This window comes from Cricetulus griseus (assembly GCF_003668045.3).
Source record: "Cricetulus griseus strain 17A/GY chromosome 1 unlocalized genomic scaffold, alternate assembly CriGri-PICRH-1.0 chr1_0, whole genome shotgun sequence".
In the NCBI taxonomy this organism is placed as follows: Eukaryota; Metazoa; Chordata; class Mammalia; order Rodentia; family Cricetidae; genus Cricetulus; species Cricetulus griseus.
In genome coordinates this window covers 21,303,122-21,319,745 of record NW_023276806.1, presented here as the reverse complement: position 1 = coordinate 21,319,745, position 16,624 = coordinate 21,303,122, and the positions used below count along the sequence as shown (strand labels likewise).

The following is a 16,624-nucleotide window of genomic DNA, read 5'->3' as shown; positions in this document are numbered from 1 at the left end:
ATGGAGAGATGGCTCAGAGGTTAAGAGCACTGGTTGCTCTCTTCCAAAGATCCTTAGTTCAATTCCCAGCAACTATATGATGGCTCACAACCATCTATAATAAATACGGCGTCTTCTTCTGATGTGCAGGAAACATACAGGCAGAAGATTGTACACATAAATCTTTTAAACAGTAAGTGGTGAATGAGAACTTAGTGAAGAGGAGACGTGGGAGAGCATGCTTAATATTTCAAGGGCCCTGGGAAGCACTTAGGAGCCCAGCACTGGCGGGAGGAAAGGTGAAATGAAGGGATATAACCCAATGAAAGGGCAGAGTGCCAAGCTTCAACTCTTGCCACTTTCCAAAATGCCATCCTTTGAATTTTCACTTCTGTTTGTGCTAGTATGGGTACTGACTTTTTGTTTGCCGTGTTGGTCATTTGGGAAATTTGGAACAATATATTTGTGATGATGGCTAAGCCCATTGTCACATAAAACCTGTGTGTCACTGTGACCGTGGGATTGCCTTGTATCTGGGGTTGACCATGACGACTGTCACAGCGTAATCACTAATAACTCCCCTTCCACTCTCACAAGTCCTAGTTGAGATGTCTAGTGGCAGGATCACCCTGGTTAGACAAATATCAGCCATATCCAAGGCAGATGGTCAAGCTCTGTGAAAAGCAGAGCAAACCAGTTGCTAAGTCTCCCTTGACAGAAAGCTCTGAGCTGACAGAACTGAACTTGGTGCTGCTTAACTACCACCAGCTGTGGGGTGGTTGTGGCCTATTTTAGTGCTATTACCGAAAAGCACAACACAATAAAATACTAAATCCTTGTGACTTTGTGCCTCTGTAAGCCCTAGAGTTAGAAGTGCAAAGGTTGGTGACAGTGACATCTGCAAGATTTGGTAAAATCCAGTGGAAATTCCTGTCTGCAGCTGAAACAGAGTGAATCAAAGCCTATGTTACACAATGACAGAATACTTAAGTTCTTAGTGTTGGTGGTTCCATTAAACACTTGCTAAAAGATTTGAAAATGGCAATTGCATTGGAGTTGTTTTGTATTAAGTTCTAGTAATGTGGGAGCTGGCGGCTGAAGAAACCCAGGTGAAGTAGTTTGTGTGAGAACACATGAAATATACCATAATAGTGACTTACGGCTTTCTGTCATATTGTAAGTAGGAGTAGATACATGTGGATTTCTTTTATTATTGGGGTTTGTTGTAGCTTTTAACTTAGTCACTTACCGGAAAATATCAGGCAATAGCAGAATTTGTTTAATACTCTGGATCACATGCTAAATGGAAATATTTGAATCCTGATTCACTGTTGTGTAAGATTTCATCCAAGCAAGTAAATTTGAGGTATTCACTCTGATAACAAATATTGAGAAATTGCCCTTTCAGTGGAAGCAAACAGACAACATGAAAGATCCTGCTTCTGTAAGCCTTGGTTCTGATTTTCCCCACACCTGGATTGCACAGTTCCACAGCCAGGGACTGTAGCTACCTTCACTGTAGCCAGTAGCATTAAGCTAGATCACTATCTTCTCAAACTAAATGTTTTGTTCACTCTTGTATTAGTAAAGTAAACATCCTGAGATGCCTTGTCTGGGATCTGATTAGAAGGGAAGGAAAGTTTGGAATAAAGAATGAATGGTGAAGGAACAAACAGTCCAACAACTTCAGGACTCAGTGTCTCTTTTGAGTAGACTCAAGCTTTAAGAAAGCGAACACTAATAGAGTAACCGTAAAGTGTTACATTGCACATAAAAAGTTCAAAAGTATTTCCCCTTAAGTGTTCAAGAAGGGGAAATAAAGAAAAAGATGGCACCTGGACTCTTCATCTTACCACATTACCCTCTGTCCCATAGCTTGGACATTTCAAGGAGTCTAACACTGAAGGATGGGTGAATAACAAGCCTGGGGCTCTGAGATTTGCACCTTTATGGTAACTTAATTTTAAATTTACGTCTCGCATCAACTTTCCACATAAATATACTCATCTGAATTGTACAACTCAATGAGCCTTGACCACAATACTATTCGCCATCTGCAAACAAGACACAGTATTCCCACTGTGGCCTCCCCGAAGTTTCCTTGTAGCCCTTTGTGGCTCATCTGCCTACATAGGCATTCCAAGACAATCTAGATCTGCCTTCTCCTTTCAGGTTGCTTCTATAATCTATAATTTTATTGATTTATTTTCCATATATTTTTATGAGTGTGTGAGAGTCACACAGAGAGAGAGAGAGAGAGAGAGAGAGACAGACAGAGACAGAGACAGAGACAGAGAACAAACAACTTGAAGAGGGTCTGATCTCTACTCTCTACATATGGGTCCCAGGGCCTGAGCTCAGGTTGTCAAACTTGGTGGCAAGCTCCGTTACCCACGAATACAGCTCGCCAAGCCATTCTATAATTCCATATGAAGCCCTCCTAACCCACCCCACCCCACTGCCTAACCCACAGCTTTAGTTACATAGGATCAATAATAGTTTGACAGTATTACATGAAAAATTCTAGAAATAATCATAAGCTCTCTCTCCACTGTGCAACAACGATTTTGAAATATGAAGTGTTTACTACTTTTTTAATAGATGGTATCCCACTGAATTTATTTAAAAAAAAAATTATACCTGCCCCAGAGGATGGACATGTCATTTGAAATACTGTAAGTCCTCCAGATATGTTTGCATTCTTTTCAAATAAATAAGAGATTTTCTAGTTAATATGCTGTACAAAAATTGAACAGTATAAAAACAATAGCAAGGCTGTTTTCTAATGTAATTGGCCCACTTTATACCTCCCCTAGGGCTGAATGTGAACTCCAATCTTACCCTCAGCACATCACAATAAAGTCATCTGCTAGAAGGGCAAATTCATACCCTCAGCATATCACAATGATGTCATCTGTTAGAAAGGCATCTTCATGAGAGTGAGGTCCCAGCCTCTGACCTGGTAGCAGCTCAGAGGTAGGTTTGAGCTACAGGCTCTGAGCAGCATCAGTGAGAGGCCCAAATCCCAGCCTGGAAGAAGCATCAGAGAAAGGCCTGAGCTTCCTGCCCAGAGCAGTGTCAAGGGGGAGCCTCAGAGCAGGAGCAGCATCAGAGCCCAGAAGCAGTGTCAGAGAAAGGTTTTGGCTGTGCCTGAGGGTGCTTTCCTTGAAGAGGAATGAAGGCCAAACCTTCCTCTCTGAATCTTATCTGTCTGCTCCATCTACCCTGCGTCATGGCCTCTCCTCCTTACCAGGCACCATGTGGGCTTTAAGTCGCACCTTCTTTTAGGCAAAGGAAAACAGAGCTCTATCCTGACTGAGAAAGGAAAAGAGTGGATTGAGTGAGGGAGAGATTGAACAGAAAGAAACTTTGAACTTAATGAAAACAAAATGTGCCCAACAGCACATCCCCAGAGCAAGTTTTCCTTGACAAGCCAGGGCCCCTTCATTTCACTTAACTAGCAGGGAGAATAAACTGATGGGTGTGTCATAAAGGACCAGAGCACATGTGCTGACCTCACAGCTAACAAAATTCCTGCACCCCATTGGCATACAGGGACCCATCCATCAACCTCCAGCTAGCAGCAAGGACAAACAACATGGGCACAGCTGGAGAAGTAAGAAAAAAATTAAATTTTAATTTTAAAAAGTATTTTCAGAGTATCCTAGTGAAAATCTAATTTTTTTTATTTAGTTAAGGCTTTAAAATTGTAATTAATAATGTCACAATAACACGATATTTTATATTTAAGACAAAAATATTTCTTTCGTAAATTTAAAGATTATGTGATATAGGGAGGGGATTCTAAAAAAATATTTGAAATTATAAAAGAGTACATAGAATCTAGATCTGGAAATGTAGTCACTTCCTCATTAAGTTTGCAGTAGGGGAAAGTTATTCTAAGCCAATTGTAACTACTTTGTAAATAGGAAGTTTAAAAAAGATCTTTTATCAGTATTTATCCATAGTATACAAATGGATTTTGGGAGCCCTCTCCACATAGAGGAATATTCTCTCAGCCTAGATACACTGGGAGGGTCTAGGCCCTGCTCCAAATGATATGACAGACTTTGAAGATCCCCCATGGAAGGACTCACCCTCCCTGGGGAGCAGAAAGGGGTTGAGATGGGGGATGGAGGGGCACCGGAATTGGGGGAGAGGAAGGAGAGGGAACAGGGATTGATATGTAAAAGAAGCTTGTTTCTAATAATTATAAAAACATCTATTAAAAAAGATCTTTTATGGAAAATTAAAAAATAGAGTGCTATTCTTTGTAATCCTATATTTTTGTTTGTTTGGTTTTTGGTTTTTTGAGACAGGGTCTCTCTATGGCTTTGGCGGCTGTCCTGAAACTAGCTCTTGTTGACCAGGCTGGTCTCGAACTCACAGAGTAATACTATATTTTTGTATGAAAAACAAAAGGTTAAGTCTGCCCAGAGTTTCATAACAGTATTTGACTCTGGGAACTTGGTAGGACTGTCCCTGCAACCATTAGATAAATTTCTGACAAGAGGTGGATTGATTTCAATGCTTTAGGTTCGGCCACAGTAAGATTACATTCCTGTACAATTGTGATTTGGACAGCTCACAAAATTTCTAGAAGTTCTGTAGAACAGTCTCTACTCCTAAGAAAAACTAAATCAATTGTCAACACTTAGAATACGCACATATGGTACTCAGTTTCTACAAAGTCACAGTTCTTTGTTCTATCTGTGTAGTACCATGACACAAAAGCAGTCATTCATCATAATTAACTGATTAGTGCTGTCAAACTGCTTAATTATAAAAGCCTATGTTATCCCAGCACTCGGAGGCAGAGGCAGGCGGGTCTCTGTGAGTTCAAGGCCAGCCTGGTCTCCAGAGTGCCAGGATAGGCTCCAAAGCTACACAGAGAAACCCTGCCTCGAAAAACTAAATAAATAAATAAATAAATAAATAAATAAATAAATAAATGCCTATGTTTCTGTTGGCACAGGCACTATCTTAGGAGTGGGTCAAAAGTCCAAAAGTTCACAGTGAGAACGAGGTATTGGAATGTTCAGAGGCTTCTGCTTACACAGTGTGACACCATTTCCTGTTGAAAGAATGGGTTGAGAATCACAGAAGGGACTGGTTGTCAGTATTTTTATTCTGATTAACTTTATGGTTATTTTTTTGGGTGGCATATTACATTTCAAAGAAAAGTAGCTAGGAAAAAGAATGACTGAAAAGTTAATTGGGAACCCAATTACATCAAGCAAACAAGAATTGAGGGACCAGGGAATCCCAGGCTCTTAGGTACAGGGTCAATAACAGCACTGTGGTGATCACTGGTTTGTGTTTATATTGCTTAGAACAGCAAAATAATAATGTAACCAGGTATGGTAGAACATCTCAGAAATCCCAGCACTAGGAAGGCCAAGACAGAAAGGTTCCTAGTTCAAGGTCAGCCTGGGCTGCTTATTAGAATATTGTCTCAGAAATCCAAAGCCTGCGAGCTAACTCTGTGACAGAGTACTTGCCTGAATGCACAAAGTTCTGGGTTCTGTCCCCAACACTTCAAAAACACATTAATAATTATCATTAGAATTAAACATATACTCAATGGTTTTCTTCAGACAACCTCTTCCATAACAGTACCAGTGACTGTCAAGGAAAAAAATAGCTCTTTGTAAGTGAGAAGCTTCTGTTTCTATGTAGCAATAGCTGGCAGACACCAGGACAGATCTCATCGAGGAGTGAGTAACCCTTTATCTCCCAGGTAATCAAGTGCAAAGCTGCTGTGCTATGGGAGACTCAGAAGCCCTTCTCCATCGAGGACATAGAAGTCGCAGCTCCCAAGGCCCATGAAGTTCGCATTAAGGTAATGCCCCCTTTGACCATCTATAAAGTTAGGTTTGGAAACCTCTGAAAATACTCCATAGACCCATCCAAAAAAACAATTAACAGCCCCTTTAAGAGGCTTTTATGACAACGAATTAATCTGTTGCTAAGGCAAGCTATTGATAACAACCCCTAAAAGTTTGAAGTGACTAAAATGTATGTTTAACATAATCCCTGAAAACTTTTTAAAATATTATGTGTTTGTCAAGTGCTAAGCATCTTGATTCCTAAAAGCAATTAATATGAGGCAGTTTCTTGGTGCTCATTTCCTATTTCTGTTTCCATAACACAGCATGAAATATGTATATTATTTAAAATACATATTTTAGGGAAACTTACTCACAAGATGATCATTGACGCTTAAGCTGTTTGATTGGGAAAAGATAGATGAAAGCCCAGGGGAATCTTGGACCTAAATCGAATCTTTGAATTTGTAAGCAATGGGGAATGTTAGCAAACTCCTCAGAAGCACAAGTTCAGAACACAGTGTTAAACCCCATGGTCAGGAACTTCACTGAGTGAACTCTATCTCTAATTTATAGATGGTGGCCACGGGCATCTGCCGCACAGACGATCATGCTGCTACTGGAAACTTTGTTACACCTCTTCCCATAGTTTTAGGCCACGAGGGAGCCGGTATTGTGGAAAGCGTTGGAGAAGGGGTGACTTCTGTAAAACCAGGTACAGAATCCTTTACCCTCAGGGCTTGGGTTTTGGTTCTGATGCCGAGAGACCTTCCCAAAAGAGGAAGCTGAGGCAGTGGGAGACGTTATTTACTTAGCATAAATAATTAACAGAAAGCAAAAGTCACCTTTTATTACTTAAAGGAAATATCTAATTCATTGTTAGGGACTGAGATCTCCAAAGTAACTTCTTACTTCTTTGTCACATTTTATTATGCTTCCTCAAAAAATAACTAAGATTTTTTTAAAAGTATTCATTTAATACTAAGAGAAGCACAATCACTTTGAAAAGCAACACCTGGGCAATGGAGAAATGACTCTGTGATTAAAGTCACATCCTGTTCTTCTAGACCTCCCAGTTGGACAATTCACAACCATCTGTAACTCCAGCTCTAGAGGATGCATTGCCCCCTGCTGGACTCCAAGGGCACCCACACACAAGTGGCATACACACACGGATACTCCCACATGAACATAAAAACCAAACAAATCCTTTTAAAAAGTAACAACAATTCACTATCAAAGTTCTCATTTTAATTTTATCCTATGAGCAAGTTTATCGTGTTTATTAGAAAATATCTATGTTGTGTTTGGTTTGATTTGAGTTTTATTGTAACTATTAGACAAAATGTCAGCTCTCTCCAACATCCTATACTAACATAGAGGTTGGCAACTCATTGATACTAAGGTATATATTTATACTTAGCAGTGAGAACATCCAAGGTTTGATTAGGCTAATATGTGGAAAGTCCCCAAGAGAAATTGAGGCACACAACAAAAGTTAACTGCTGACTGATGGAAATGGCTGTTTTTCCATTTCCCTTTTCTCTTTGGGACTCTTCAGGCACATATAAACCTGGATTGATAGCAAGGCTGGGAGGTTTTGAACCACACATGACATAGAGTGGTTGGGCCGTATCTCATGCAGACCTTTCAATGACACAACTCTCTACGTGTGGGCCTCATGTGTAGGGGATACTAAAGCCACGCCTGCTAGGGGCTGACTACAGCATCCCCTATATTGCTCCTCATGTGCTTGCTTTGCTAATTCCTGGGTAGACATGTAAGTCATTTTGTTGTTTTGTTATTTCCCCTCCAGGCGATAAAGTCATCCCGCTCTTTTCTCCCCAGTGTGGAAAATGCAGGGTTTGCAAGCACCCAGAAAGCAACTTATGTATAAAAAATGAGTAGGTTTCTTACTGTCTTCTTGCACAATTAGGCGGCACACTGCTTTTATTCTGTCTCATATGTTTTTTATGCCTGTGTTTCACTGACCAGTTTGGTACAACCTCGGGGGACTCTACTGGATGGCACCAGCAGGTTCACCTGCAAGGGGAAGTCAATCCACAACTTCCTCAGCACCAGCACTTACTCCCAGTACACTGTGGTAGATGAGATAGCAGTGGCTAAAATCGATGATGCTTCACCACTCGAGAAAGTCTGCCTCATAGGCTGCGGGTTCACAACTGGTTATGGCTCTGCTGTCCAATTTGCCAAGGTAAGATGGACAGTGGCCCATGTAACGAGAACATTCAGCCTCCATGATCTCTCATATTCTAGGCTAGGGGCTAGACAGCAGGTGGGCAGGGTTTTTCTAAAATGAGTCTGAGGCTTTGGGGAGCCCCCTTTGAGGGCCTTACCCTGCCTGTGGAGTGGAGGGGGGATGGCTAGGGGCAGGTGGGATGTTGGGGGTTAGGGGAGGCAGAGGGAGAAGGGATTGACATCTGAAACAAGCTTGTTCCTAATTTGAACTAATAAAATAAAATAAAATTTTTTAAAAAAAGGAGTCTGAGGGTGAAAGGAAAATAAACTGACTCACACACGTGTTCCTCTCATGGCTCTCTTTTTTTCAAGAAAATGTTCGTCCCTAAATTCTTTCTCAAAAGCTCTCTTATGATTTCTCTCTAACCATGCTGGAGAAACCTACAGAAACAGCTGACCTGACTTAGTGAGAGCACAGGGACCCCAGTCGAAAAGCTGGGGAACTATAATAGGACCAAACCAAGCCCTTTGAATGTGTGTGCCAGTTAGGAGGCCTGGGCAGTCTATGGGACCTCTAATAGTGGGATCAGTATTTACCCCTAGCGCACAAATGGACTTTGGGAGCCCATTCCCTATGGAGGGATACTATTTCAGCCCAGATACACAGAGGAGGGCCTAGGCCCTCCCCAAAATGATGACAGACTTTAATGATCCCCCATGGAAAGCCTCACTATCCTTGGAGAGCCTGTGGAGGGTTGGTTGGGGGAGGGTTGGTAGGGACATGGGAGGATGGGAGAGAGAGTGAACAAGGAGATTAATTTAAAAAGATTTATCTCTAAAAGTTCTCTCCTCAAAAATTCTTACTCCAAAAGCTCTCTTAATGTTCTCTTTAAAATTTCTCTAAAGTTCTTTCTAAAATGTCTACAAAAGTTCCTTCTTCTAAAAGTTCTACTGAGGTCTTTGCTATCCAATAAGGCCTCTAGTTTTTATATGCCCAGACACATTTAGCAACTCTCTGACAATAGGGCATGCATATCTCTCAGAACCAGAAAGGCAGGTAGGATCCTGAGAAAAGCAGGTGCCTCAAGCCTCTCCCCTGGACGTAAATTGCAAAATGTCCAGGTACACTTAAGTCTGGGGGTGGGGCATGACTTGCATTGCATTCTGATACCTCATTAAAGCCCTATATTAAAGCCTAGGTAATATGAGAACCAGAGACTGTAGCTCTTACTGCTAATGCCCCAGTGGGAAGGAATCCTTTCTTTGGGGCCCATTTGAGAATACAAATCACCCAGCATATATTTTATATATACTCAAATTCATAGTAGCAAATATTCTTGAGTTGATACCTAGAATATTAATTGCTACTTCTGTATAAAGTTTCCCAGCACCGATGGACCAAATTATGTGCATAGCATTGGGACCAAAAGGGAAGCAATTGCTCACAGGCATCAGAGGGTGTTTGTGTAGAAGAGAAATTAGACTCTCCAACTCCAGAAAGAATTCACTTCACACACTCAAGAAAAGCACTATAACCTTATGCATCCAGTTCTGGCTAGTACAAAGAGAATCTGGCCTCTCATAGAAATTATTTTAAACTTAACATCTTAGGCTGTAATATTTTACATATGCTGTGGTCTGCAATGCTCTGTATGTCCCAGTCCCAAGATACACTTTGAGTAAATAAACGTGTTTTAAAGAGTCAGAAACTGTCAAGCTGGCCACTTGGGACAAATGGGGGGTTGGTAAAGTGGAGATGTCATCTCAAGAGAGCCTAATGTGGGGAGAACTGCATAGCAGTGATACTGTCACAGTATTTGTAAAATATATACCAACACTGTTAGCTAAAGCCAGCCTGCCTGCATGGTGAAATTTCCTGAAAAGAAACTGAGTCTTAATGATGAACCAGGACTTAATGGCACTGTGGCCAGTGCAGCCCCTCTGAACTGCCTGCTGTTCCTTGAAAGAGCACCAGGATGAGGCACAGTCTTTGTTAATGGCCAGCTCTGGGCCAGGGTTGTCTCCTTTTGTTAGGAGGATTGTGAACCATCCTTAACAGAAACATTTCCCCAGCAAACCTAGACTTAATTGTGTTAGAGGTAAACCTTTTCCTACAGTTTCTGACACAGTGCTTAGTATGCTGCCTATAGTAGTGTTAAAGACAGGGCTCCTTTAGCTAAACTCTACTTTGTGTGACATCATATTTCCTAAGTAAGTTTGTTAGTAGAGCCGTTAAAACATCAGTCTATCACTCTAGGATTCCCCTACATCATTTACAGTGTCATATTGTGTTGGTTAAATTATTAATAGAAAAATAAGCCCAAGAGGAATGTAAATGCATGAAGAAGATCCACCTGCTTATTTCAGATGAAAATTATGCTGATACTGAGTTAAGAGAAAGTAAATATTTACATTCAATCATTATTTCCTATATTTGTTTTCTATATCACTGCCAAGTTTTAGAGCTGGGAACTCATGTAGTCACTCATTCTATATTTTTGCCCTCTCCCAGCCCTACTCCATGAACCTGGGGCATGGCCACCCACTGAGTGGATCCTAGAAGACACAAGAGAGTTTAGAGTCTGCATTTGATACCTCATCCCTGTATCTTCTTCCCTGTGGACAAAACCACACACAAATGCACACATCCACGCACGCACACATCCACGCACACGCATGCACACGCGCGCGCATACACACACACACACACACACACACACACACACTTAGAAGTTATAAATCTTAGGCAAAATCTGCTACTATCTTTGAATTTATGAAACAAAAATCCGGAGACATAAAGCTATTTGCCTAAATGTTTATTGCTTGCAATTAGGAAAGGAGAGAATAGAAATCCTCTCAAATTGTCTGCTGAGTCTGAAATGAGAGTGCATGGTGGCTATTCCATCACAATCAAATGTCTTGCTTTGTGCTAGGGAAGGTAGAAAGTAGTGATGTGCCCATACCACTTAGCATTTGATGGATGAATAATAAAATAGATACCAATAAGAGAAAATGGAAGTGAGACTATTGGGAACAGGTGATTGGTTTTACCAAATAGCCCCAAGGCAATCAAAGAAATGAATATCCTGTCTTTTCCAGTTTTTGTGACTTTTGCCCTAAATGTAGTTAGTCCCTGTATGGTTGCTAATCTGTTTCTACAGGAGGACTGAGTGAGCTTATTTGCAAGCTATGGTTTCTGATGATCATGGATTTTAATTACCTTTATTAAAATACAGACTGCTTTTGTTTCAGTATTTCTCAATTGTTTCTTTCAAAATTCATTGGCAAAGTCCCACAGAGATAACACTGGCCCATCCTGGATTTCCTTAAAGTTTCATATCCACCTTCCTGTTGCTTTAAGCCAGGAATGACTTTGCAATGCTTACCAGCCTTCTGCTGCTCTAATTACCCTGCTTGTGACAACTCACAGTTAGTGACCCAAGTTCATGATCGATGGGTAGTTGGAGTACACTGTAATCTCCTGGAGTTACCTTGATCATTTGTTTCATTTATAAAATTGCTTTTGTGTATGTGTAAGATGTTATTGTGTGTAATGCCTTGGAGATTAAAACCATTTCTGTGTCCAGTTCAAAGGTCATCCAATAAGCTGGTCTCAACTGGGGTTTCCCATTGGAATAGAAATGGGGTTCATCCTGCAGATAATCCAATTAATTGGTAGAGGCTGTTACTAGATCATGAGGGGGAAAATCCTCTCCAGATGTGGCTAATATTGAGCATATTTTGGAAGCAATGTTGTACCCCCTTTGGCAACTGCAGCCAGAAGAGGTTTTGCCAGCAGATGGAATGAAGTCTGAGTAGCCATGATAGAGGCAAAACAAGATGCCTGTGCAGCCTGGAGAACTTCCTAACAATCACTGTTCTACCTATCTTTTATGTATTCTGAAATCATAGGTGACCCGAGGCTCCAGCTGTGCTGTCTTTGGCCTTGGAGGTGTCGGTTTGTCTGTCATCATTGGCTGTAAAACAGCTGGAGCAGCCAGGATCATTGGTGTGGACACCAACAAAGACAAGTTTGCAAAGGCCAAAGAATTCGGTGCAACCGAGTGCATCAACCCTCAAGACTATAACAAACCCATTGAGGAAGTACTCCAGGAAATGACGGATGGAGGGGTGGACTTTTCCTTTGAAGTAGTCGGCCGACTGGACACCATGGTAGGTACTATGGCATGCCTGCCTGGAGATCCGTTCTTCTGTCATCTGTAATATGCTTTAGACAGCACAATAGAAATCTGCTGGAGAAAGAGATGAGTGGAAACTCTCCATCTCCTGTTTCTACTCAGATTGCTTAATTCGCTGTTGGAGAAACTTTCATTTTCTCACTTCTACAAACTTGTCTCAAACAATGCTCCTCCTTTAACGGAGGAAAGCTTTCAATGGAGCTTTTTTTAGTCAGAATCAATTTATCAAGCAAATTTAAACAAATTCTGGTCTTAAATGGATGAGTCTGATATTCTTCCACATCTTTAATATTATTTAATATTTGAAATTAAATATTTCAAAAAGCTTTTCAAGTTTCATCGTATGTCCAAAAGGAATAATGAAAAATTTGGGGCCAAGCACTATTTTATTAGTATAAAACATGTAGAGGAGTGATTGCTTTAATAGAACATGATGTTTTCAACACAGAGACAGCACAGTGCCGGGAACTTGAAGGAAGCCAGATCTACATGTTGGAGTACATACTTTCCAGAATAGAATTCACAGATTCTGCCATACCCGCTAAATTTAAGAGATACACATTTTGTGGGCTTGTTAGTGATCTATATGACATAATGCATGTAACATACTTACCATAGAGCCAACTGCCATGTAGTTAGCACTAAGTTAAGGTGAGCTGGATAATGATAAGAAATATTATTGCTAAATTTACAGTGCTTGTGTTTTAGAAATACCCATGAAAAGACTTTCAAATAGTTGGAAGTGCCATCCATTGCTAAAGAATACTTCTCTAGTTACTTCTCACTCAACAAGAGACCTCTAGAATGCTAGAGAAATGACTTAGAGACTAACATCACCATTACTGAAGTTCTCCAGAAAGCCTTGGCAGAGTTGGTTACAGAGAATGGCTATGGTACCCTCACAGTGAGCTTCTTCTCAGTCTTGAACTGAGACAAGATGCCATAAAGATCCAAGAGAGGATACCGTCTCCTCTTTGGACAGAGAGTCCTTCTAAGATAAGGGTTCTGGCTTTTCCCGGGGCCTTTGCTCTTCTGTGATTCACTCTCTGTTTTCCCTACTTGCTAATATTAAACTGGGTTTTCAGTTGATTTGAAGATCCAAAAGTCTGATACCACATGTTCTGAGGACATCTGGTTCTCTAAATGTCAAAATCAAAAGATGTGTCAACATGTATCTTGGAGGATTCTAAATCATTTTCCATTATTGAATGTGTAAAAACAAAAACCCAACTGAAAGAAGCAAACTTCCTGGATGTCTACAGATAACAGAATACTGTCAAACCAATGCATATTTTGGGGGCATAACCAAGTAATGCATGCCTGCTCTTGATATTAGCATCAGAGCAGGTTCTTATTAAAATGGGAGCTTGACAAGTGGATGAGAGGGAACTTTAGATGTTTTCATTATTACGTCTTCATCATCAAAATTTCTAGCTCAGAGTACAGGCTTCAAAACTGTAATTAATGGACAAACAAAAAGAGAATTAACCTACTCATGGATTACTTGTGAGTTATATGATCAGAAAGCAATGTTCTTCTTGAAGAACTCAGACTTACCATGCTCACAATGAGGTTTGCTTCTTTATTAGTTTGTAAGGTAGAGTTAAACATGAATTCATTCATTCACGTTTTCATTCACAAAATGTTTTCCACACATTTCTTCATATGACATGAAACCATATATTGTGAGTAGACCCCACAAGAGAATCCACTTTAAATATTATTTTTATTCCAGATGTCTGCCCTGGTAGGCTGCCATGCAGCATGTGGAGTAAGTGTCATTATAGGGGTGCCTCCTAATGCCCAAAACCTCTCCGTGAACCCCATGTTGCTGTTAGGGGGTCGCACTTGGAAAGGAGCAATATTTGGTGGTATGTATTTACAGCTAAGGATCAAGTTCTGTCTGTCTTCTTGTGTCAAGATGGAAGTGTGGATGTGTAGAGGCCAGAGAACATTTGATGTCCTTACTCAGGAGCCATATGCCTTGTCCTTTGAGACAGGATGTCACAGTGGCTTGAGGCTCACAGTCAGGCTAGATTTCCTGGCCAGTTAGCCCTGGAATCTACCAGTGTCCTCTCTCCAGACCCGGAATTACAAGCTCCCCCAGAACTGAATCAGCTGCTATTATTGTTTTTGTTTACGTGCTTGTTTTTTGTTGTCGTTGTTGTTTTTTATTCTGGAGATAAAACTCAGCTCTGTGACAACTTCTCCCACTTCCCCGGCTCCACAAAAAACAGACCAGACAATGGAAGCTATTGAAGAGAACTCTCAAAGATTGTGCTAGGGATACTAAAGTGTAGTACTTCACAGTTGGTGGCCGCTGGTGGTGGTGGACACAGGGAAGGACTCAGTTTTCTTTAATGGGCTGGCCACTGGGAGTCTGACCATGCTCCAGTGAATATATACTGGACGTGGTATATTGTTTCCCCTGGGACAGATCACAAGCATTGTGGGCTGAACCTGGGAGGACTGGGAAGTGAGTGTGATGGGGTACAGGATGTGAATGGGATCAGAGGGCATTATGGGAAATTCCCAGATAGTCTATAAAAATATTATGCCAGAAAGCAAACAAGAAAGAACTTTATTAACTGAGGCATCTCGCCAGCTTTAAGGGTCAAATTCTTAACTTGTTTCAGAATTTCTTCCCTTTTAGACAGAAAAGTTGTGATTTTAGAAGGCAACATGTTTTAAAAACATGAAAATCATTGATCTCTCTAGAGCAAGAACTAATGCAGGAAATCCCAAGACAGGCTTCTCTGTGTCCCCAGGGCTTCTCTGGCTCCTTCTGCCTGTGTCTTTGTGAGGCCCCCAATGCCTCAGAGGATGCAGAAAAGTCAAGGCAGTAGTTTATGCCTGTGCTCATTACCTGACTGTGGACAGCTCCCTTTCTCTGAGTATAAACACCTGTCATATAATTTCCCCTGGAAGAACTCCTAAGCTGCCCTCATCAGCCAGGGGTCCTGTCTGTCAGGTGACATATCCTAAGATGTTAGTGCAGTGCAGGGGGTGTTTGAGCCTCTGGACTTGCACACTTTCAGGAACTTTGGTTGCCTTGGGAAGTCTCCTATCTGACTCCCGCCTGCAGTGACTGCTTCTCACGGTGGTGCTGCTCTCCTTCCAGGGTACAAGAGTAAAGATGCCGTCCCCAAGCTTGTGGCTGATTTTATGGCCAAGAAGTTTCCACTGGAACCATTAATTACCCATGTTTTACCTTTTGAGAAAATAAATGAAGGATTTGATCTGCTTCGTGCTGGAAAGAGGTAAGTCTTGACATTCTATTTATATGGGGCAGGCGCAGAAATATATTATTTTTATGGCAGGGAAAATGGATTAAAGAAGATGAAGGAGAAATGGGATAAGAACAAAATGGGGTAGCTGGCTTTTGTTACCAGTTCAGGCTCTACACACAGACCTGTGAGCTTGAGCAATCTACAAACCTAAGCCTCATTTTTCACATTTCAAAAATGGACAAAATATGATAGCCTACCTTATAGTGCTGCTGTTTAGAATGAAGTTTAAATGAAACAAGGCCTAAAAAGGTCCAACAAACTCTGTGCAAGCAGCAAGAATGACTGCCTGTTATTGGCCACTGTTACATTTCTTAGACCAGGCATGCAGGCTTTATATTATTTAAGAATGCCAACTAGGAATCAAAATCTAAATGGCAGTCATATTAAGATACTCTGTGTGAGTTTAGAGCTGGAGACGAGGCAAGACCTGAACTAGGTGGATAGCCTACTTACGGACTTGACCTTGGTCACAGGGATGGGCATGGAACGTTTGGGAACAGGGATGGATTTTCTGTAGACTCACAGCACGTGCTTTCTTCACTCCCATGGGGACTGTGAGTCGTGGGAACGTGGAAACAACACCCTATGTTTCATTTTCAGTATCCGTACTGTCCTGACGTTCTGAGACCACACTGATGCCTTCCTCCTGCTGATGCCTCCACCACACTGAATCACAGCACCAGTCACATCACAGAGTTAATTTTGTTCCTTAGAGAAACTGCCAATAAAGTGCTCATGAAAGCGTTCCAGGAGATACTGGATTTTCTTTGAAAGTGTTTTCAACCCTAGCAAGAGCTATCACACCTCATGAGGCTGGGCAACTGGTGGGTACCAGACTTCCTTCTTCTTTGAAGGACCTTTGTCATCTTTCCTACTGGGGACAGTGCATCTGTGACATCTGTCATTCCTTTCTCTCTGGAATCCACAGCCACTGGAACTCAGTGGAGCAGAGAGATCTTTCTGTGCCATACACACAGGACGATCCCTGTGCTCAGCCTTCCCGCCACAGTTTCCACTGTCTGTACTTTCTTCTTTATGAACTATGTGAGGATGGGTAACAGCACAGCATGCCGGGGAACACGGAACTGTTACCTGAAATAAGAACCAGTTGGAAATGCTGACTCAGCAC

General features: G+C 41.3%; 1 protein-coding gene across 1 annotated transcript; it reads left to right on the top strand.

Moving 5' to 3' along the window:
• The first annotated feature begins 3,556 nt into the window (after nucleotides 1–3,556).
• Nucleotides 3,557–16,184, top strand: LOC100756617 (alcohol dehydrogenase 1). The gene is made up of 9 exons (XM_027395809.2): nucleotides 3,557–3,595; nucleotides 5,720–5,821; nucleotides 6,384–6,522; nucleotides 7,624–7,711; nucleotides 7,803–8,022; nucleotides 11,919–12,179; nucleotides 13,941–14,076; nucleotides 15,327–15,465; nucleotides 16,096–16,184. The coding sequence occupies exons 1-9, from the start codon at nucleotides 3,578–3,580 to the stop codon at nucleotides 16,118–16,120; spliced, it is 1,128 nt and encodes a 375-aa protein (XP_027251610.2). The 5' UTR covers nucleotides 3,557–3,577; the 3' UTR covers nucleotides 16,121–16,184.
• The last annotated feature ends 440 nt before the right edge of the window (nucleotides 16,185–16,624 follow it).

What these genes read in the sequence shown, in the direction of transcription:
- LOC100756617 (XM_027395809.2), top strand. An exon ending in GGTGACTTCTGTAAAACCAG is followed by an intron (nt 6,523 to 7,623) that starts GTACAGAATCCT and finishes TTTCCCCTCCAG; the next exon opens with GCGATAAAGTCATCCCGCTC. An exon ending in CTGCTTCGTGCTGGAAAGAG is followed by an intron (nt 15,466 to 16,095) that starts GTAAGTCTTGAC and finishes TTTCATTTTCAG; the next exon opens with TATCCGTACTGTCCTGACGT.